Source organism: Garra rufa, chromosome 12 (genome assembly GCF_049309525.1).
Source record: "Garra rufa chromosome 12, GarRuf1.0, whole genome shotgun sequence".
In the NCBI taxonomy this organism is placed as follows: Eukaryota; Metazoa; Chordata; class Actinopteri; order Cypriniformes; family Cyprinidae; genus Garra; species Garra rufa.
This window is the reverse complement of record NC_133372.1, coordinates 24,706,529-24,728,976: the sequence shown is the minus strand read 5'-3', so window position 1 is coordinate 24,728,976 and position 22,448 is coordinate 24,706,529. Positions and strand designations below refer to the sequence as shown.

The 22,448-nt window shown below is 38.4% G+C and overlaps 2 protein-coding genes, 2 non-coding genes and 2 pseudogenes across 4 annotated transcripts; 4 read left to right on the top strand and 2 right to left on the bottom strand.

Moving 5' to 3' along the window:
• LOC141347533 (transcription factor HES-5-like) overlaps positions 1-977 on the bottom strand; it is a 2,664-nt pseudogene extending 1,687 nt beyond the window's left edge.
• Positions 771-852, top strand: trnas-uga (transfer RNA serine (anticodon UGA)). The gene has a single exon. It is a non-coding gene; the product is annotated as a tRNA-Ser (tRNA).
• Positions 978-1,079: 102 nt separating the features above from the next.
• Positions 1,080-13,824, top strand: LOC141347532 (deoxyribonuclease gamma-like; annotated as a pseudogene).
• On the top strand, positions 3,941-4,022 carry trnas-uga (transfer RNA serine (anticodon UGA)). The gene has a single exon. It is a non-coding gene; the product is annotated as a tRNA-Ser (tRNA).
• Positions 13,825-14,461: 637 nt separating the features above from the next.
• On the top strand, positions 14,462-17,096 carry LOC141346680 (uncharacterized). Its single transcript, XM_073851612.1, has 3 exons — positions 14,462-15,140; positions 15,702-15,819; positions 15,912-17,096. The coding sequence occupies exons 1-3, from the start codon at positions 14,551-14,553 to the stop codon at positions 16,671-16,673; spliced, it is 1,470 nt and encodes a 489-aa protein (XP_073707713.1). The 5' UTR covers positions 14,462-14,550; the 3' UTR covers positions 16,674-17,096.
• A 98-nt stretch (positions 17,097-17,194) lies between these two features.
• On the bottom strand, positions 17,195-20,882 carry LOC141346681 (uncharacterized). Its single transcript, XM_073851613.1, has 4 exons — positions 20,655-20,882; positions 19,706-19,900; positions 19,483-19,562; positions 17,195-18,468 (listed from the first exon to the last, which is right to left on the bottom strand). The coding sequence occupies exons 1-4, from the start codon at positions 20,658-20,660 to the stop codon at positions 17,499-17,501; spliced, it is 1,251 nt and encodes a 416-aa protein (XP_073707714.1). The 5' UTR covers positions 20,661-20,882; the 3' UTR covers positions 17,195-17,498.
• Between the last annotated feature and the right edge of the window lie 1,566 nt (positions 20,883-22,448).

Sequence of the window (22,448 nt, the reverse complement as noted above, 5' to 3'; positions counted from 1 at the left end):
CAGGGAAGTTCGCTCGATTTAAAGGGGAAGAGAGATGATAAATAATGTTCTGTCGATAGGAATTGCTGGCGAACATCTGTCAGGTGCACAGATGACATCAAAATGAAGCCACTGGGCGGCTAATGTCGCTGTGTCAGGAAAACAAACGTCCGGTAGATGGCGCCTCACATAGTAAATCCAGCACTGAAGAACATTTAGATTTAGTATAACGTCTTGCCTATTGGACAGATTTATTAATTAAATGAATTTAAACAGTTATATGTCTCGCATAAAAATAAAAAACAGTCACTAATAAGAAATTAGCAAAAAAAATCGCGTAGTCGATAACCACAAACGGCTGTAATTGGCTCATCGTGATTATCGTTGAGAAATGTAACATCTATCACCTGACACAAACATTTTAGAAAAGCACTCTAGACAAGATTTTTCACTCGAGTAATTATACTGATTACATTTAATCACCGCTGATTTGAAAACAACACAGTGAGAAGTTAAAATGGCGAAATGTTTTAAAACCTATATTTAAAAAAAAACATCATGGGAGACGATCTTATTTAAAGGGGAATACGCCTTGGAAATTATTTGGAATCAAATTAAATTAACTTCTGATGTAATCTCTGGTTTCACAACGGAAACGACACGGGAAATTCGAGTTCAAGAAAAAAATAGGAAGTTGTCAAAAACAGGATGTGTTTGTGCAAAATCATCAGACGAGTTTATTTATGGTCGCTATTCCTTTAAGAAGCGTACCTGACGGCACTGTATGTACAGCTGCGATGGCCGAGTGGTTAAGGCGTTGGACTTGAAATCCAATGGGGTCTCCCCGCGCAGGTTCGAACCCTGCTCGCAGCGATGGATCAAATCTTTAGTCAAAGCAGGATCTTATAGAAATACTATAAGGCTGGATTTATGTAAAAGCTGATTTGAGGAAGGACACTTTAAATGCATCTGAAAACAGCAATCAGCTCCTACATCATTGCCTGAAAATGCATAAAACAGATGTGGCCATCAGATAAACTCAGGAAGTGTTTGGTTACAGTATAATTGAAGGAAGTTGACAGATTTTCCTCTTATTCCAGATGACAGTGATGCTGAGCGCTCTGATCCTGCTGCTGAACCTCGAAGGAGCCGCGGCTCTCAAAATCTACTCCTTTAATATAAAGTCATTCGGACAGAGTAAGATCTCCAAACCAGATGTGAGGGACATTATAGAGGAGGTGAGCTTTTAATGTTTAGTTTTGCATGCTATTTAATAATTAATGCCAAATTAAAAATGCTTAGATGCTACTTTGAATGTATATTTCATGCTTTAAATTCTGTTGTGTTTTATTCATATTTGAATGCATAATGAACCAAATATGGTTTTATGGAAAAACACTCACTAATGCACTGACTTGCTCATTAAAAGCAGAAAATGTCAATAATAATGTTACTAAACTGTAGTGAGTCCAGCAGCTGCATTGTATCTGAGTCAAGAGGAACAAGACATTTTGTCATCTAATTGTTCTGACTGCTCCTCCCAATCTACAAAATGTTCTGATTTTGGTGACTAGATGATGATATTGTAATTTTCTTGGCATAAACACGTAGTGGGGAATTTATTTCACATTGTCACACTGCAGAGCATCAGTCGCTGTGACCTCATGCTCATCCTGGAGATCAAAGACGCAAAAGGAAAAGCGTTTGATCAACTCGTGACTCACCTGAACAGGTAAAAACATCAGACATTCAGACATTTATTATGAGATAACCAACATAAAATGAATTAGTCTTAAGGAAAATTGGCTAAAATGACAGGAAAATATAAAATTTTTGGAAAATGTCTCAACAGCAGGTCGAGGACACAAGCAAAAGAATTTAGCTCTGTCATTAGTAAAAGACTTGAGAGAAAATCATATAAGGAGCAGTATGCGTTCATTTACAGGTATGTGTAATTTATTAACAAAGATTAAATCATTATTAATGTTATATCAGTATGCAAAAACAGGTTCATATTTAGCTCCCGATCTGAATCAAATGATTCACGAACCCCCACCGAAGTTCCGATCTGAATCATTTAATTTGCATACCCGCTGTGAAGTTCCAATCTGAATCAAATGATTCGCCTAAGTTCCAATCTGAATCAATTGATTTGCGAACTCCCACCGAAATTCAGATCTGAATCAAATGATTCGCCTAAGTTCCAATCTGAATCCATTGATTTGCCTAAGTTCCAATCCTAAATTCTGATCTGAATCAAATGATTTGTGAACCCCCACTGCAGTTCCGATCTGAATCAATTGATTCGCCTAAGTTCTGATCTGAATCAAATGATTTGCAAAACCCTACTAAAGAACCAATCTGACTCAAATGATTTGCAAAACCCTACTAAAGTCCCGATCTGAATCAAATGATTCACGAAACCCCACTAAAGTCCCGATCTGAATCAAATAATTTGCGAAACCCTACTACAGTCCCGATCTGAATCAAATGATTCACAAACCTCCACCGAAGTCCCGATCTGAATCAAATGATTTGCGAAACCCCACTAAAGTCCCGATCTGAATCAAATAATTTGCGAAACCCCACTAAAGTCCCGATCTGAATCAAATGATTTGCGAAACCCCACTAAAGTCCCGATCTGAATCAAATAATTTGCGAAACCCCACTAAAGTCCCGATCTGAATCAAATGATTTGCGAAACCCCACTAAAGTCCCGATCTGAATCAAATAATTTGCGAAACCCCACTAAAGTCCCGATCTGAATCAAATGATTTGCGAAACCCCACTAAAGTCCCGATCTGAATCAAATAATTTGCGAAACCCCACTAAAGTCCCGATCTGAATCAAATGATTTGCGAAACCCAACTAAAGTCCCGATCTGAATCAAATGATTTGCGAAACCCCACTAAAGTCCCGATCTGAATCAAATAATTTGCGAAACCCCACTAAAGTCCCGATCTGAATCAAATGATTTGCGAAACCCAACTAAAGTCCCGATCTGAATCAAATGATTTGCGAAACCCCACTAAAGTCCCGATCTGAATCAAATAATTTGCGAAACCCCACTAAAGTCCCGATCTGAATCAAATGATTTGCGAAACCCAACTAAAGTCCCGATCTGAATCAAATGATTTGCGAAACCCAACTAAAGTCCCGATCTGAATCAAATGATTCGCGAACCCCAACTAAAAGTCCCGATCTGAATCAAATGATTCGCGAACCCCCACCGCGATTCGCGATTCGCTAGGAGTGCTTTGACACAGTGAATCATTTTGCGATGCAGTGGTTTAACTAATTCAGAGTTTCAAAAAGCTCATGCTTTTAAAACATTACAAGCAATGTCGAAATAAAATCGGGTTACAGTAATAATTTATTTCTGATCATATCAGGCAGAAGATGCTGTCTGTGAAATCCGTCTATCAGTATCCAGACACTCAAACCGGAGATGAAGATGCTTTTGCTCGAGAACCGTTTGTCGTGTGGTTTTCGTCTCCAAAAACTGGTGAGAAAATTACAGTTTGGAAGATGAACTCCTTGCCTCCATAAAAATTATGAAATGATGACAAGCGTGTTTATTGTCTCTCTTACAACAGAGATCAAGGATTTCGTCATTATTCCTATTCGGCTGTGAAAGAAATCGATGAACTGTACGACGTTTACCAGAACATTTCACAGCTGTGGCAATCAGACGTAAGTGTTTTCCAAGCCAGATTCTCAGCTACGTTCAATAACGTTCACTTTAGTTAGAAACATTATTTCAGAATGTTATCCAAACATTCCAAATTTTATCATTTTGGAAACAATATGAGAATGTTACTTTTGAATGTTTACTGAACGTTCTAAAACAAGGAGTAACATTAAAAAAAAACACTAACAGGATGTGTTTCTGTACAATCAAACGTGTTTATTTATGGTCGCTGTCCCTTTAAGGAGCGTACCTGACGGCACTTTACGTACAGCTGCGATGGCCGAGTGGTTAAGGCGTTGGACTTGAAATCCAATGGGGTCTCCCCGCGCAGGTTCGAACCCTGCTCGCAGCGACGGGTCAAATCTTTAGTCAGAGCAGGATGTTTAGAAATAAGTTATGAAGTTGGATTTATGTAAAGGCTGATTTGAGGAAGTGATCTACCTGATCTTTAAATATATCTGAAAACAGGAATTAACTCTCACATCATTGCCCCAGAAAGCATAAAACAGATGTGGCCATCAGATAAACTCAGGAAGTGTTTGGTTACAGTATAATTGAAGGAAGTTGACAGATTTACCTCTTATTCCAGATGACAGTGATGCTGAGTGCTCTGATCCTGCTGCTGAACCTTGGAGGAGCCACGGCTCTCAAAATCTGCTCCTTTAATATAAAGTCATTCGGACAGAGTAAGATCTCGAAACCAGATGTGAGGGACATTATAGTGGAGGTGAGCTTTTAATGTTTAGTTTAGCATGTTATTTAATAATTAATGCCAAATTAAAAACGTTTAGATGCTATTTTGAATGTATATTTCATGCTTTAAATTCTGTTGTGTTTTATTCATATTGAATGCATAATGAACCAAATATGGTTTTAATGGAAAAAACACTCACCAATGCACTGACTTGCTCTTTAAAAGCAGAAAATGTTAATAATAATAATGTTACTAAACATCATTGTATGTTAAAGTGAGTCTAGCAGCTGCATTGTATCTAGTGTGTCAAGAGGAACAAGACATTTTGTCATCTAATTGTTCTGACTGCTCCTCCCAATCTACGAAATGTTCTGATTTTGGTGACTAGATGATGATATTGTAATTTTCTTGGCATAAACATGTAGTGGGGAATTTATTTCACATTGTCACACTGCAGAGCATCAGTCGCTGTGACCTCATGCTCATCCTGGAGATCAAAGACGCAAAAGGAAAAGCATTTGATCAACTCGTGACTCACCTGAACAGGTAAAAACATCAGACATTTATTATAAGATAACCAACATAAAACGAACTAGTCTTAAGGAATATAGCCTAAAATGACATTACATTTTTGGAAAATGTCTCCACAGCAGGTCGAGGACACGAGCAAATGAATTTAGCTCTGTCATTAGTAAGAGACTCGGGAGAAAATCATATAAGGAGCAGTATGCGTTCATTTACAGGTATGTGTAATTTATTAACAAAGAATAAATCATTAATTTTATATGCAAAAACAGGTTCATATTTAGCTCCCGATCTGAATCAAATGATTCGCAAACCCCCACCAAAGTTCCGATCTAAATCAATTGATTTGCGAACCCCGACTGAAGTTCCGATCTAAATCAATTAATTTGCGAACCCCGACCGAAGTTCCGATCGGAATCAAATGATTCGCAAATCCCCACCGAAGTTCTGATATGAATCAATTGATTCACGAACCCCCACCGAAGTTCTGATATGAATCAATTGATTTGCAAACCCCCACCGAAGTTCCGATCTGAATCAAATGATTCGCAAACCCCGACCGAAGTTCCGATCTGAATCAAATGATTCGCAAACCCCCACCGAAGTTCTGATATGAATCAATTGATTGGCGAACCCCCACCAAAGTTCTGATATGAATCAATTGATTCACGAACCCCTCCCGAAGTTCTGATATGAATCAATTGATTGGCGAACCCCCACCGAAGTTCTGATATGAATCAATTGATTCGCAAACCCCTCCCGAAGTTCCGATCTGAATCAAATGATTCGCTAACCCCCACCGAAGTTTCGATCTGAATCAACTGATTCGCGAACCCTCACCAAAGTCCTGATCTAAATCAACTGATTCGCGAACCCTCACCAAAGTCCTGATCTAAATCAAATGATTCGCAAACCCCTACCAAAGTCCCGATCTGAATCAAATGATTAGCGAACACGCACAGAAGTCCAGATCTAAATCAAATGATTCGCAAACCCCCATCAAAGTTTCGAACTGTATCAATTGATTCGCAAACCCTCACCGAAGTTTCGATCTGAATCAATTGATTTGCGAACCCCCACCAATGTCCCGATCTGAATCAAATGATTCGGGAAACCCCCATCTCGATTCGTGATTCGCTAGGAGTGCTTTGACACAGTGAATCATTTTGCGATGCAGTGGTTTAACTAATTCAGAGTTTCAAAAAGCTCATTACTATACCATGCTTTTAAAACATTACAAGCAATTGTAACCCTGGTTAATTGAAGTGTGCTTGAAGTGAATTATAATTTATTCACAGTCAGTAACATTATATTCTTTTAGTAAAAGTAAACAAAAAACCAAGTGAAGTATTAAAGAAGATTTAAAAATTAGTCGATTTACAATATTTAGAAGATAAGTTATTAACCAATGAGAGCTCGTTATCATCGCGCGCTCTGCGTGTGACGTGCGTGCGCAATGAAAGAGAGAAGACGAGCAGTGATAGAGAGAAGACGTGAACTGAACTCCGCGATCAAATTCATCGGAAAATAAATACATTAAAGAGTTTTTTTCCGGGAACGTGTAAGACAGAAAATAAGTTATTTCAAACGTCGAACCGCTGAAGAAGCCGATTGATCATTAATCACGGTTTTACTCGTTCTCAGACACCATTGCTGGTCACACGTGTCAGCAATAGGAGAAAAACGCCTGCATAAGAGCAAACCTGAACATGAAGTTCACGGCCGCCATTGTTGGCCATGTGCGAGTGTGTAAGAGACACACACCTGTGTGAGAGTTAAATCGATTTCAGAGAGAGTTTCCCGACGCCATTGTAGATCGCGTGCTTGTGTAAAAGACGTGCCTGTGTAAGAAGAAAAAAAAAACATTTGATACAGAGGCCAGGTTTTTTTGTGTGTTTTATTTTCTCATTTTCCAATCTCAATACTACGGATTGCGACTGCTGATTTCTGTTGCACCTTGTGAACATCACATTGGATGGCGAGCCAACCACGACTGCTGTAGACGAAAAGGACGACACATCATAAAGAGGACAATATCCTTTCTTTCAACTGTCAAACTTGCTTTATAAAGGCAAGCCAGTCCCAGTCTAAGGAATTAAGTTTCTTAATTCTTAAGAAAAAGAAACAAATGAAAAGAACTGATCAGTACTTTACAGAACTTTGAACTACAAATGGGAAAGAGTTTCTTGTAACCTGTGAGATTGAATCTGATGTCCTTCTTGAGACAACTGTAGTTTTTTTTGAGAGAGAGAAAATCCAATTTTGTCACTTTCACTTTCATCTTATTTATTTGGTTTAATTTCTTCTTTTCTTCTGACATTTAAATGACCGGTCCTTGTATACTTTTGGGGTAAAGAAGAGTGCACTCAGGGAAGTTTTCTTAATAGATCTTTATTGTACATTGTTGTATGACATTGTAATTTGTGTTTTTGTTCAATTCTACCAATTTACATCGAAAGAGCCAATTACATTCAAATTTCAAATTCAACTCGTGTCTGTCTGATACTCCTCACCACAACCCGCCACCTCCTTTGCGATCTCTAAAATCTTCTGATCAGTCTAATTCATCTATTTTCAGTGTAGCAAATTAAATTATTAATTGCTCATAATTCATTAGATAAGTGTTACACAATGTCGAAATAAAATCTGGTTACAGTAATAATTTATTTCTGATCATATCAGGCAGAAGATGCTGTCTGTGAAATCCGTCTATCAGTATCCAGACACTCAAACCGGAGATGAAGATGCTTTTGCTCGAGAACCGTTTGTCGTGTGGTTTTCGTCTCCAAAAACTGGTGAGAAAATTACAGTTTGGAAGATGAACTCCTTGCCTCCATAAAAATTATGAAATGATGACAAGCGTGTTTATTGTCTCTCTTACAACAGAGATCAAGGATTTCGTCATGATTCCTATTCACACAGCTCCAGAAGCAGCTGTGAAAGAAATCGATGAGCTGTACGACGTTTACCAGAACATTTCACAGCTGTGGCAATCAGACGTAAGTGTTTTCCAAGCCAGATTCTCAGCTAACAAAAACATGTTTAAAGAACGTTTTGATAACGTTCACTTTAGTGATAGAAACATTATTTCAGAATGTCAATTTTTTTTTTTTAATTTGTGTATTCGAATGTTAAAGGAACATTCTATTTGATCATTTTGGAAACATTTTGAGAATGTTACTTTTGAATGTTTACTGAACGTTCTTAAACGAGGAGTAACATAAAAAAAACATTACATAAACACTATTTAAACCAATAAAATGATTCAGATAAAACCTTCCATTAATGATGTATAAAAAAATTACTGCCTCAACAGTAAAAACAACAATCCTGTACTGTATATTAGAATAGTAATCTATAAGTATACTACCCACACCTGCCAAACTAATTTTTTCTTGGTTTCACCCTCAAAGTGTTTCCTCAATCAGTTTTCATTTTGTCTGATTTTGTCAGAACTTCATCATCATGGGGGATTTCAATGCAGCCTGCGGTTATGTTCCAAAGAGACAGTGGGTGAACATCCGTCTGCGCTCTGAAACTGCGTTTGTGTGGCTGACGGGTGACAAGCTGGACACGTCAGTGAAGACATCCACCAAATGTGCTTATGACAGGTAGGCAGATTGTTTTGTTTTTGGATAAGGGTCGGGTTACTTTATGGATTTAGCAGACGCTTTTATCCAAAGCTACTTACATTGCATTCAAGAAGGCACACATTTTTACAGTTTATGCTTTCCCTGGGTGTTTATAGCCTTGGTAGAAAGTGTGCTGAAAGCTGTTAAGTATGAAAGTATAAACTAAATGACAAGGTAGTATGCTAAATCGCATACACACCAGAGCAGGGGTGCCGCTAAGGGGGGGAAAGTTAGGACAAGTCTAAGGGCCCACGCCCTTTAGGGGCCCCCAGAGATCTGCTTTGGTGTGGTAGGGGGGGCCCAACCTCATATTTTGTCATAGGGCCCAAAATTGCAAGTGGCGCCCCTGTACCAGAGTCCTGATCTGAAGCAAATGATTTGCGAACCCCCACTGAAATTCTGTTCTGAATCAAATGATTCGTGAACCAGCTACAAAGTTTCGATCTGAATCAAATGATGCATGATCTGCGCTCAGAAGTTCCAATCTAAATCGAATGATTCGCAAACCCGCGCCAAAGTTCTAATCCGAATTAAATTATTTGTGAACCCACACTAATGTCCTGATCTGAATCAAATGATACGCGAACCGGCTACAAAGTTTCAATTTAAATCAAACGATGCATGATCTGCGCTCCGAAGCTCCGATCTGAATTGAATGATTTATGAATCCGCACCAATGTCCTGATTAGTGTTGTCACGGTACCAAAATTTCAGTATTCGGTACCAATACCAGTGAAAATCCACGGTTTTCGGTACCAATTTCGGTACCAAAGTAAAACACAATAACATTAATTGAACAACACACTATTTTTTATTAATAAAGTTAAAGAAAAATAAAATGTGCAAAAACCAATGTCATTCGTTATACTTATCTAAATTTAGTTTCAGGTTTTTCCAAGTAATAAAAGTATTTCAAGGATTGTAAACATTTTAATAATTAAATAACAACATTCAAAAAATGTACACAAGCTTCATCCAAAAGTTTGTTTCTGCTGCTTCCAAAAACATCTGTACTGTTGTCTGTTTTAGTGTTTGCTGGGGTGTTTCATGATCTTCCTCAATCTGCAGCTGTAAAAAGAAAATATAATACATTTAAGTAAAGCAGTGGGCTAAGTCTGACCAGATGCAACATTAGATCAGTGACACCAGCAAAAATATAAATTTTCAGTAAATAACAAGCCTCAGCTTTTATAATAAATTTAGGTAAGATTACATATATTAAGTTAACTATCACAGATAGAAACTGCAGTATTGGAAACTCTTTACAATACGATTTCATTTGTTAGACAACATGACCTTACAAAAAAACAGTAGTTATATGGCAATTATTCTTCTTAAAGTTAGGCTCATTTCAACATTTACTAATCCATAAAATCATGTTAAACTGTTAAACATGAACAAACATGAATGATCGTGTTTGTATTGAATAACTGTTTGAATTAATGTTGTAAAAATATATTGTTCACTTAAGTTTGTTAGATAATGCATGAATTTGATCTTATTGTAAAGTATGACAAAACTAAACTGGAGATCAAACGTGTTTTATTTGACTGTACTTTTATTTAATCCAAACTGCGTTCATATTTAATAATAAAAAGCTTTATAAACCTGCTAGAGTTATCCAGCCAAGAATGAGAACGTTTTCTGACAGACTGATATTAAGGACATAAACATTGTTAACGATACATTTGTACATTCTTTAACACACATATTTTGGATAAACAGGTCATTTGTGTGTATAAATAGTACATGTCTTTCTTTTTTCTTTTTACCCTAATAAAAATTATGGGAGCGTTAAATGGCTCAAAATCGTTCTAAGGCCCAGCATATTAGCGTTAGCCGCTTATGCTAATGATTAACTACATTACAATCCGACATTCAAATTAAAATATGCAATACTGTTCTTAACAGAAGCTCTAAATATGAAATTAAATTGAAACATACCGTACTTGAACTCTTTAATTTGATCCTGCAGTCAGCCTTCACTGTGTTTTGTTCAGTTTGATGCGTTTCCTTCTTTTGAGAGAACCTAGACGATCTATGATGTTCGCCTTCTTCAGCCGAAAATCGAAAATGTTTGGAGCATGCCTGGCTCTTCCTTGTCAACAAGTGGATTCAGAGCGACCGCATCAGCAGCAGCGCCGAAGAGAGCGCAACTGCGCAGTGCGCACCTTTTAGATCAAGAACCGGGTCGACCGGATAGTCGGTACCACCGGTACTAAAGGAAACCTGGAACCGTAACATTTAATTTTTTTTAGTACCGACTTGGTACCGAAGTACCGGGACTTTTGACAACACTAGTCCTGATCTGAATCAAATGATTTCCGAACCCCCACCAAAATTCCGATCTGAATCAAATGATTTGAGAACTGGCTAAGAAATTTCAATCCAAATCAAATGATGCATGATCTGTGCTCCGAAGTTCCAATCTGAATCAAATGATTCGCAAACCCACACAGAAGTTCCAATCTGAATGAAAAGATTTGCGATCCCGCATCAAATTTCTGATCTGAATCTAATGATTCGCGAAACTCCACCAAAGTCTCGATCTAAATCAAGTGATTCGAGAACCCCTATCAAAGTCCCAAATTAAATCAAATGATTTGTTCTTATCTGAATGAAATGGTTCGCAAACCCGCACCAAAGTTCCAATCTCAATCAAATGATGCACAAACATCCACCAAAGTCACAAACCCCCACTGAAGTACTGATCCGAATCAAATGATTCGCGAACCTGCACTGAAAGTTCCGATCTGAATCAAAAGATTCACGATCTGCGCTCCGAAGTTTCAATCCAAATCAAATGATTCGCAAACACACACCAAAGTCTTGAACACCCACTAAAGTCCCGATCCTAATCAAATGAAGCATGAACACCCACCAAAGTCGCGAACATCCACCAAAATCGCGAACACCCACCGAAGTTCCGATCTAAATCAAAGGATTTGCGAACTGGCTACGAGGCTTTAATGTGAATCAAATGATTCGCGAACCCCCAAAGTTCCGATCTGAAACAAAGGATTCACAATCCCCCACAGAAGTCCAGATTTGAATCAGATAATTTGCGAAGCCCCCAAGTCCCGATCTGAATCAAAGGATTCACAAACCCCCACCAAAGTCCCAAATTAAATCAAATGATTTGCGAACCTGCTCTGAAGTTCTGATCTGAATGAAATGATTTGCAAACCCGCACCACTGTCCTGATCTGAATTCCCACCAAAATTCCAATTCAGATGAAATGATTTGTGAATCCCCACCAAAGTTCCAATCTGAATCAAATGATGCGCGAACACCCACCAAAGTCCCGATCTGAATCAACTGATTCGCGAACCCCAACCAAAGTTCTGATCTGAATCCAATGATGTATGAACACCCACCAAAGTCTTTAAATCAAATGATTTGTGAACCTGCTCTGAAGTTCTGATCTGAATGAAATGATTTGCGAACCCTGCTCTGAAGTTCCAATCTGAATCAAATGATTCGCGAACCCTGCTCTGAAGTTCCAATCTGAATCAAATGATTTGCAAACCCGCACCACTGTCCTGATCTGAATTCCCACCAAAATTCCAATTCGGATGAAATGATTTGTGAATCCCCACCAAAGTCCCGATCTGAATCAAATGATTCGCGAACCCCAACCAAAGTTCTGATCTGAATCAAATGATGTATGAACACCCACCAAAGTCTTTAAATCAAATGATTTGTGAACCTGCTCTGAAGTTCTGATCTGAACGAAATGGTTCGCAAACCCGCACCAAAGTTACGATCTGAATCAAATGATTCGCGAACCCTGCTCTGAAGTTCCAATCTGAATCAAATGATTTGCAAACCCGCACCACTGTCCTGATCTGAATTCCCACCAAAATTCCAATTCGGATGAAATGATTCGCGAACCCCAACCAAAGTTCTGATCTGAATCAAATGATGTATGAACACCCACCAAAGTCTTTAAATCAAATGATTTGTGAACCTGCTCTGAAGTTCTGATCTGAATGAAATGATTCGCGAACCCTGCTCTGAAGTTCCAATCTGAATCAAATGATTTGCAAACCCGCACCACTGTCCTGATCTGAATTCCCACCAAAATTCCAATTCGGATGAAATGATTTGTGAATCCCCACCAAAGTCCCGATCTGAATCAAATGATTCGCGAACCCTGCTCTGAAGTTCTGATCTGAATGAAATGGTTCGCAAACCCGCACCAAAGTTACGATCTGAATCAAATGATTTGTGAACCTGCTCTGAAGTTCTGATCTGAATGAAATGATTCGCGAACCCTGCTCTGAAGTTCCAATCTGAATCAAATGATTTGCAAACCCGCACCACTGTCCTGATCTGAATTCCCATCAAAATTCCAATTCGGATGAAATGATTCGCGAACCCCAACCAAAGTTCTGATCTGAATCCAATGATTCGCAAACACCCACCAAAGTCATGAACACCCATTAGTCACAATCTGAATCAAATGAGACACTTCTTGAGAGTCTTGTAAAACTCATTTAGTTAAAATCTAAACTTCAATCTGATGTTTTGAAGGACAAATGTCCCATAAAGCCATGTTTAACGTCATGTGATGACCAACAAACTCCCATTTTCTCATGCTGCAGGGTTGTCCTCCGTGGAGACAAGATGATGGAGGCTGTGAATCCTGATTCAGTGGAGGTGTTCAACTTCAAAGATGAATTTGGCCTCACTGAGCAGGAGGTAAATATCTAATAAGATTCAAAACCATTCTACTGTTCAGAAGTTTGAGGTCTGTAAGATTTTGAAAATAATTCAAGAAGGCTAAAAATACAGTAAACAGAAATCATTCTAATATGCTGATTTGCTGTGCAAGAAACATTTCTGATCATGCCAGTGTCATAAGACATTATAAATATCTTTACAGCCAGCTTTGACAAATTGAACTCATCCTTGCTGAATCTTACTGACCCCAAATACAGGTTGTGACGACTTGCCCCAGTCAATAAAGCGAACACTAACAGCTGTCTGTTTGTTCCACAGGCTCTGGCCGTGAGTGATCATTTCCCGCTCTGCATTACAGTAAATCAAGCGCAGACGAGAGGATAACAACCTTCTCTGTTTACACTTTTACTGCTCGCCAGCTTTATTAGTTCTACAGATGAGAAAAACACCTTAAAGGAAAACAAATGAGTTCTAGCACAGGAGATGCAGACAACGAGTGTTCAGTGCTTCAGTTTATTGCTGTATTTTATAGAGAAGAAAAGAAATGTTTGTTTGATTGAATGATAACGACAAGCTTCCTGTATCTTGTTAATTATGAACCAGTGGTCTGTAGTAGGGGTGTAACGATATGCCTAGGTCACGATACGGTACGTATCCCGATATTGGGTTCACGATACGATACGTATCACGATATTTTGAACAAAAGTTAAAACATGAAACTGAAAATCAAACAACAGATAAAAAAATAATAAATTTCAATAGCTTTCTTAGTTTTACATACAAGGTCACATTTTAAGGTTTAATAAAAACCTGTATTCAAATTAACAACTATAGGTCTGTCTGTCACTAATTTTATTTTATTTTTTATTTAACATAAGATTGTCAAGATGTCAAATTCTTTAAACCTGCTATCAATGCAAGATTCTATGTGTGTGCCAAACAGAGTCCTACCAGACGGGTGAACCGCTAAAATTGACGTAATGGGTGGAATAATATTTATCTGTCAGGTGCGGTGCGGGTGACATGCACGGGTATTTGCTCTTTGGACTCAATCCGGTACACGCTGAAGCTGCTCTCAAACGGTCCCGTTTTGTGTTCACGCTGTCTGAAGACCGTTTAAAAGCCCTTTCACATGGACGCGTCAAGCGGTGGAATCTCTCCGCGGCCGCCGCTTTCTCTCAAAGTGAAAGTGTTTTGCGGTCGAGCTGGTGTTCGCGACACGGGCTGTGTCCAAATAGGCTATATGCACACGGAGGCGATGACGTACTTCCGCTAAAAACTCAGCCAGCTAAGCCCCTTCCGCTGTCATACTACTGAGGTGATTTGTGTACCCGTTGAGAGCGATGTCTTCTAAAAAAACTTTTAAATTTCTTCGAACCAGCAGCACTACCGCTGAACACTGTTGTGTACCGCTGTGCCAAGCTTCCAGTAAGTACAACAGTGTACTTAGTTTTCATACTTTTCCATCAGATACGGAAACTCGGCGAAAATGGCTTGTTGCTATACGGAGGGACAACTTCAAAGTTACTCCCCATACCCGCGTATGTAGCCGGCATTTCAAAAAAGAGGATGTTCGTGAGTCAAAGACAGAGACAGGGAGACGACTATTAGTCAAGGGAGCTGTTCCATCATTGTTCGAATGGAATGATTTCACTGTACCCACCTCAAGACCGGGGGTATGGGAGAGGAGGGAGCGACCGCCGCCGCCTGTGTTGGAGGATGACACAGCGGTTGACGATGATGAGCTGTGCATGGACCACGACTACGCTTCGGCTCCAGATCCCGCATCTGTCGATTTAGTTTTAGATGACAATCAGTCTCTCAGAGAGGAGATCCGCATGCTGAGGGAACAAGTTGAAAAGCTGACAATGAATCAGCGCTTTGGCATTCATCGGTTTGCTTCCTCTGACAAGGACATACGTTTTTTCACAAGGTAAGGTTTCTATGGCGTTATTTTAACCCTTTTGCAGTGTTCGTTTAGAGGGTGACACTCATGCTGTCATTTTGGACCCCAAAGGACCAGAATGTAATTTTGGAAAAAATAAATAAATAAATATATATATATATATATGTATATATATACAAAAACAGCTTTTTATGTAAAATTCACTTTATAAAAATACTTTTTAATCTTTCATTCATGGGGATAGCATGGATATTTCGACATGATTTAAGTGTAAGAATTTTGCCCTACTTTAGGAAAATGCAGTTTTAAAATAATAATAAAAAAAATCACTTTAACCAGTAGATGGCTGTAGAGCTCTACTTTTTGCTATTTGACTAAATGTATCTTTTGCCAGGTGGTCACCCTGTGCGTGTGTGTGTGTGTGTGTGTGTGTGTGTGTGTGTGTGTGTGTGTGTGTGTGTGTGAGTGAGTGAGAAAGATGAAGGTTAATATGTATATTTGAAGTTATATTTGAAATGCTTTCAAGTAATTTTTTAGTATACACTATTGCAAGATTTAAAAACTAATGTCTTAATTGTTTTCATTTAGATTTGCATCCTATGACCTGCTGAGGAGATTCTGGGCCTTAATAGAGCCATCACTGCCATATATGGTCAGTGTGACTCAAGCACAGAGAGGCACCTATACAGAATCAAGCTCCACTGTGGTAAGTAGGACTATACAATACAACTAAACAATAAAGATTAGGGCTTATGGAAGTTGAGAGAAACATAATGCAAATGTATTTATTTTGAACAGACTCATTCCCTGCAGCCCATTGATGAGATGTTTATGTTCCTCAACTACCTCGCACTGGGTTCAAAACAGCGTGACCTTGCTGACCGGTATGGAGTCCACCAGTCCACAGTCAGTCGGATCATCACAACATGGAGCAACTTTCTGTACACTGTGCTAGGGTCTGTGAGAATCTGGATACCTGAGGAGAAAATAAGGGAACATCTGCCAGCTGAGTTTGAGGACTATGCAGACACTACAGTCATCCTGGACTGCACAGAGCTGAGGTGTCAGTGCCCTACATCACCTCTTCTCCAAAGTGAAACATTCTCGGCGTACAAGTCCCACTGTACTCTCAAAGGCCTGCTTGGAGTGGCTCCTCATGGGGCAGTCACATTTATCTCTCCACTGTATGCTGGTTCCATCAGTGACAAACAGATCATGCGAGAGTCTGGAATTCTCTCCCTTTTGAGACCTGGAATGGCCATCATGGTTGACCGAGGTTTCCTTGTTGAAGACTTTGTGCCTTGCAAGATCTATAGGCCAGCATTTCTCTCTGGAAGATCCCAGATGTCTGCCTGTGAGGTTAGGGAGACCCAAGCAATTGCACGCCTTAGAGTTCATGTTGAGCGCCTCATACGCCGTGTTAAGGAACACAAGTTCTTTGACACCGAGATTCCTTTACGTCTTTTCGGAAACATTAATCAGCTCTATACTGTTGCATGTCTCCTGACCAACTATGAAAATGGACCTCTTGTAAAGGCGTGGGCAAAGCAGCCAGAGTAGTGTTTGGGTTCTCTGAAAAACACATTGTCTGTAAATAGCATTTTTTTTTTATGTTCAAACCTTTTATTAGCCAATGTTACAATAGTTTCTTCAGCCACTTTTTTATAATACATTTTTTTAAATCTATACAAATGACTGGAGGACTGTTATTGCTTACCTTTAGAAATGTATAAAATTGACCAGTGTTTTTAGAAATCTAATCAATCTAATCAGTAGCAATAAGCAAATGGCCAAAAACTGTATTTGTTGTTTTGTTTGCCTATACAAATGGTCATAGGTAATGTAAAAAAAAATCAACCACTTCAATGTGACTTGTGTTATTGAATGTTATTTGTTAAATATTTACAATAATAAATATTTAAAATGATTTGGCATGTGTTGTCTTTTTGTTGTTAGCCATTGTTGAAAATATTTCTTGTTTTATTAATCTATTCATTACAAACAACATAGGTGTATTTAAAAAAAAAAAAAAAAAAATTAGGTACTCGTGAATTGTTACCTCAAAACAACAACTTCAAACATTCATAGAAAATGTAATTTAATAAATCAATATTAGATATGTTACTATGTACATATCATAGCACATACCCTGTAGTGGTCTCAGAATAACTGACTGCAGCCTACAGAAAGGTATAAATTCTTACATACACTCAAACGTATCATACAAAGTATATACAAAGACTGAAAGTATAAACAATGTGTCAGTTAAAAGTGAATGATAAAACTTAAAACAAACATATACACTTATTGAAATAGATTGAGAAAAATATTAACTTTCTATTATTAGCATTCTGTAGAGAAATGAGACAGGTTATGAGACAGAGTTTAATTATCTAGGAAAGCAATGAGGTAAAAATAAAAAAAGAAATAATCAATTTTTTCTTTCATTGTTTTGATTACTTCATTGTCTCTGGGAATCCTCTGAATGAACATGTCTTCCTGTGTGTAGACGACAAAGTCACACCAATCCAAACCAGAAATCAACATCTGGCCCTGGATTTGCCAAAAGTACGGATGAGACTTCCTTAATGCATGTGTACCCTCACTGATCTTAATATAAGGACAGTCAACATAGCTTGCTACATTGGGGCATTTAATTTCAACAAGGCCAAATACTGACTGCCCCTTTGGATCGTACACAATGCCATCAGGTGATGACCCCATCCATGGTGCGTCAGGGTGGATAAGGAAGCCACAGGGATAGTGGTTAACCTCCCGTGTACTACAGTACTCCTCTATAGCCGCAGGTTCCATGTCAAGCCCCCTCCTCATGTCTGCAGTCTGATGGCTAGGTCTCAAAAGTCTTTTTGCAAGATTTTCAGCAGAGCTCTCTGCCCTGGTGTGACAGACTTCTCTGTATTTGGAGGAGGTGATGCGGGGCCGCCTTAGTTGGTGCCACTCATTGCAGGAACTCTGTTCTTTTGTACTGTTGGCAATTCTATGTGCTGTCTCTAATGTTGTTGCCAGGGACATCATGTGGTGCTGCTGATGTTCAGTGTAGACAAAAGAGCAGGCAGAGGGTCCCAGCCTGTAACCGTGAAGTGGCAGCTGTGGGGGAGAAGGAGCATCTGTGTGTGAACAGGTTTTCGGCACTCTCTTTGCTGGTATGTGATAGGATAACACACTTCCTTCTTGCACTTTTCCAAATGCAGAGTCAACCAGCGGAGCACTAATGTCCATACTCATAGTGGTTATCAGGGGAGCCACTTCACTTGGTAGATCACAGTAGACCTCACCCACCCGAAGTGTGGAAAGTTGAGGCAGAGGTGAACGTACACCCTTATACAAGTTGCTCCTATGGAAAAGAACAAAAAAGGAGCCATTGTCCATCTTGGTGAGTGTTCATGTAAACATGGTCAGTTACAGTAAATCTTTTGTCCATATAGTGGACTTCTATAGTGCCGTGAGTTTGAACTTTGAAAATGTAGTTTAAATGTGGCTTCAAACTATCCCAAATGCGGTTTATTACAATTTATAAACTTTTTACCTCAAATGCTTGTCCTGCTCTGCCTGAACTCTCTTTCAAGAGAGTTAGGGTATGTCAAAAAACTCCCATCTCGTTTTCTCCCTCAACTTCAATTTTTTTTTCAAAATCATCCTACATCGCTGCAAAAGTACCGACACAGTGTTTACAAAGTAAACATGCAAAGAAGATCAAACACCCTTAACAAAAAAAGGTAAAACAGCGATGTAGGACAATTTTGAAGCTGAAGGAGAAAATTAGATGGGAATGTAGAAGTAGAGCAAGACAAGACAAATGTTTAAGGATAAAAAGCATACAAATTGTATACAAAATAAATAAATGAATAAATAAATGATTATTTCTTTAGATAAGACCCTTCACTCTTGGCTGGGATCATTTAGAGCCCTTTGAAGGTACATTTTGGAAGTTCAAACTCAGGGTACCATAGAAGTCCCCTATATGGAGAAAAATCCTGAAATGTTTCCCTCAAAAACTATTTCTTTAGACTGAAGAAAGAAACACATGACATCTTAGGGGTGAGTAAATTATCTGTAAATGTTTGTTCTGGAAGTGAAATTCTCCATTAAAGTGAAAACATCTGGCACAAGAGGCGGAGGTTGGAGGTTTTTCACTTATGTTTTTAATCTGCCATCCCTCTATCCATAGTCAATCTGCTTATATCCATCCACACTCAGCAGGTGCTCTCTTCCCCCTATTATTACTAGACAAGCTCCTCACTGCTGACTGGCAGCAAGTGTTTTTGGGACTTAGTCTGACGCTGGGGCCAAAAGCATTTTTTCAAAAACTGCTTGGTGCACCTTTAATGATAACAACAACAATACTAACCTGATTCCTTCTAGCAACTTTCGTTCCTTGGGTCTTGCTGACAGTATTACCATGTCGTTAACTGGGCCAGGTTTAACACCCTGCATTAAAAAAAAGGTTATCAATAAACACAAGTATCCATAAACAGTCATTTTGCAGACATGTTTATCCAAAGCTTTTGTTTTATTTATTTATTTTTATCTTTAAACAGAATCAAAAGTACTCTGTTAGAAACATTATTTACCATGGTTCTTGGCTTATGCCACTTCTGTTCAGTCTCTGTACAGCTGTGTGTTGGGGGAACAGACGTAATTCTAAGCTGGCAATAATGTGCAGTCTGGTACAACAGTGCTGCCACATGATTACATAATGCTGTACCTGCCACACAGGTACACTGGCAGCTTTCTAGTTGCACAGGATGGGCATCCTTAAGCACAATCTGTAAAAAAGAAAAAGAAAAAAGAAAATCAGTTATAATACAATGAATGTGCAGTTTTTTTTAAAAAAGAAGAAAGTCTGAGTACAGTGAGATTCAAAAAATAAACCCATCCAAAAATAAGTGGCATGAGAAAAAAAAAACTACAAAACAATTTGTAAGATAAGATTTTTTTATAAGTTATCATTATCTTTATTTAATCTCACTTTACTCATTTTAATAACAGAGGAACACAGAACGTGTGTAAAAGAAGGGACAAAACGGAACATATCAGAAGACACAGAACGTGTATAAATAAGTAAAAAAAAAAAAAAAAAAAAAAAAAACAGAACTCAGTTTCTGTGAATCCCAGTGCTTAGCTTACATATCTCAATATAGATAAATATCCAGAGACACCTATGTTACTTACAGTATATGAAACGAAATATATAATAAAATAGCCTTCAACTAGTTTACATGCGATGATTCACAGAAACTCGCTCTGACGAACGGAACCTGCTCATTAACAAGCCTGCAATGAACCTGCAGGACTACCTTTCCCTTACGCTCAAGCTGTGAGGCTTTTGGCTTTTCCTCATTGATCGGTAACAATCAGCCCTAATGGTTACCTCTCCTGTGCTCGAATCCTTGTTTGACACTGACATTGACAATGACGTTAACAAATGCAAATAACGTTAGTATATCTAGACCGCTGCGCTAGCATTTGGTTAGCATTCATGGTAAAGGCATGTAAAGACACAAAACGTCCAGCACTTACCTTCATAATTGTGGATGTAGCTTGATATGTATAGCTTGAATCCCTTCTCCTTCTTGGCTTTTGATGAATGGGACAAAGTTTGGATTATTTGAGTAACGTCGTTGACCGTAATCCTCGGTAAATCTTGGAGCGACCGTGTGAAAAACGCCATAGTTGTCATTGACGCTACGTGCGCCGGATATGACACAGCTGGCTGACTGTGAATGCGGAAGAGAGGTGTGCATATAGCCTATTCGGACACTAAGTGCACCGGAAGGACTGCCGCTTTTGCATAGTATTGCTTATACTGTTTAACAATAATTTAAAACATACAGTTCGAGTAGTAAGATTAAAGGATTTATCTTGAACTATGTCAAGGAGTTTACGTATAAACCCTGGTTAAACTATTTAATAATCAATTTACAACGAATTTGTACCTGTGTTGTACGCTGTATTACGCAGTGGACGAGCGCGTTGTAAAATGAACAGATGGATGATGATTCAGCTGCTGGCGCCATCGTCTGGCGAGACGCGGGAATTCAGTCGGCGCGCGACTCTCACAGTGCATTATGGCTTATCTCTAGCTGTTGAGCGTACGGGACTCACTAAAGGTGCGTTCCGATCGACAGGGTCCCTACGCAGTGTTCACTGCTCCCTATTCCCTTAGCACGGTATATCCGTTGAAGTGGACTTCGCTGACAATAATCGTTCATTTGGAATGCCCTGGAACGTCATCAAAGCAAATCAACGGCAGGGTCACGCAGATTATGATTTAACATAAATAAATATTGTAATTTATTTTACTTTCAAATTTAAATACATATAAAATACATATAAACGTATGTATCTAAAAAATATAGTCCAAATGTATATGTTTAGACCGTTAACAGATTAACAGATTGTCTCACGCACTTTTTTCCCCCACACAGCCTATATTTAACTATCCTGTGATAACATTAAATAAAACAAGACAGAGCTTCACCTTGCCAGTTTTACTTTCATTCATAAAATACAATATGCAAATGTAACATGAATCGCCATAACCATTCATAAACACTCTAATTTGTATAATAATAACAACATTTATTGCAATTTGCAACCGCTCCATTTCAGAGCCTTTAAAAAAACTTCAACGGCTCTTTTTTTTTTTTTTTTTGCATTACTTGAACAATTAACATTCAATTCACAATGTATTACAATCATAAACACTGATTAATTTTTAGAAGAAAAAAAAATTAAATGTGAAAAAAAATAACAATAAAAAAAAAAAAAAAAAGAGCCGTTGAAGTTTTTTTAAAGGCTCTGAAATGGAGCGGTTGCAATAAATGTTGTTATTATTATACAAATTAGAGTGTTTATTAATGGTTATGGCGATTCATGTTACATTTGCATATTGTATTTTATGAATGAAAGTAAAACTGGCGAGGTGAAGCTCTGTCTTGTTTTATTTAATGTTACCACAAGATAGTTAAATACTATAGTTATAGTTAAAGGCTGTGTGTGGGGAAAAAAGTGCGTGAGATAAGACCACAAAAATCTGTTAATCTGTTAACGGTCTAAACATATACATTTGGACTATATTTTTTAGATACATGCGTTTATATGTATTTTATATGTATTTAAATTTGAAAGTAAAATAAATTACAATATTTATTTATGTTAAATCATAATCTGCGTGACCCTGCCGTTGATTTGCTTTGATGACGTTCCAGGGCATTCCAAATGAGCGATTATTGTCAGCGAAGTCCACTTCAACGGATATACCGTGCTAAGGGAGTAGGGAGCAGTGAACACTGCGTAGGGACCCTGTCCATC

Bases quoted from the DNA above. Each gene is read 5' to 3' on its own strand.
- LOC141346680 (XM_073851612.1), top strand. From the start codon at position 14,551: ATGTCTTCTAAAAAAACTTTTAAATTTCTTCGAACCAGCAGCACTACC. The intron at 15,141-15,701 runs GTAAGGTTTCTA...GTTTTCATTTAG, and splicing joins GACATACGTTTTTTCACAAG to ATTTGCATCCTATGACCTGC. The intron at 15,820-15,911 runs GTAAGTAGGACT...TATTTTGAACAG, and splicing joins CAGAATCAAGCTCCACTGTG to ACTCATTCCCTGCAGCCCAT.
- LOC141346681 (XM_073851613.1), bottom strand. The intron at 19,563-19,705 runs GTAAATAATGTT...TTTTTAATGCAG, and splicing joins GGCATAAGCCAAGAACCATG to GGTGTTAAACCTGGCCCAGT. The intron at 18,469-19,482 runs GTTAGTATTGTT...TCTTTTCCATAG, and splicing joins AAGTTGCTAGAAGGAATCAG to GAGCAACTTGTATAAGGGTG.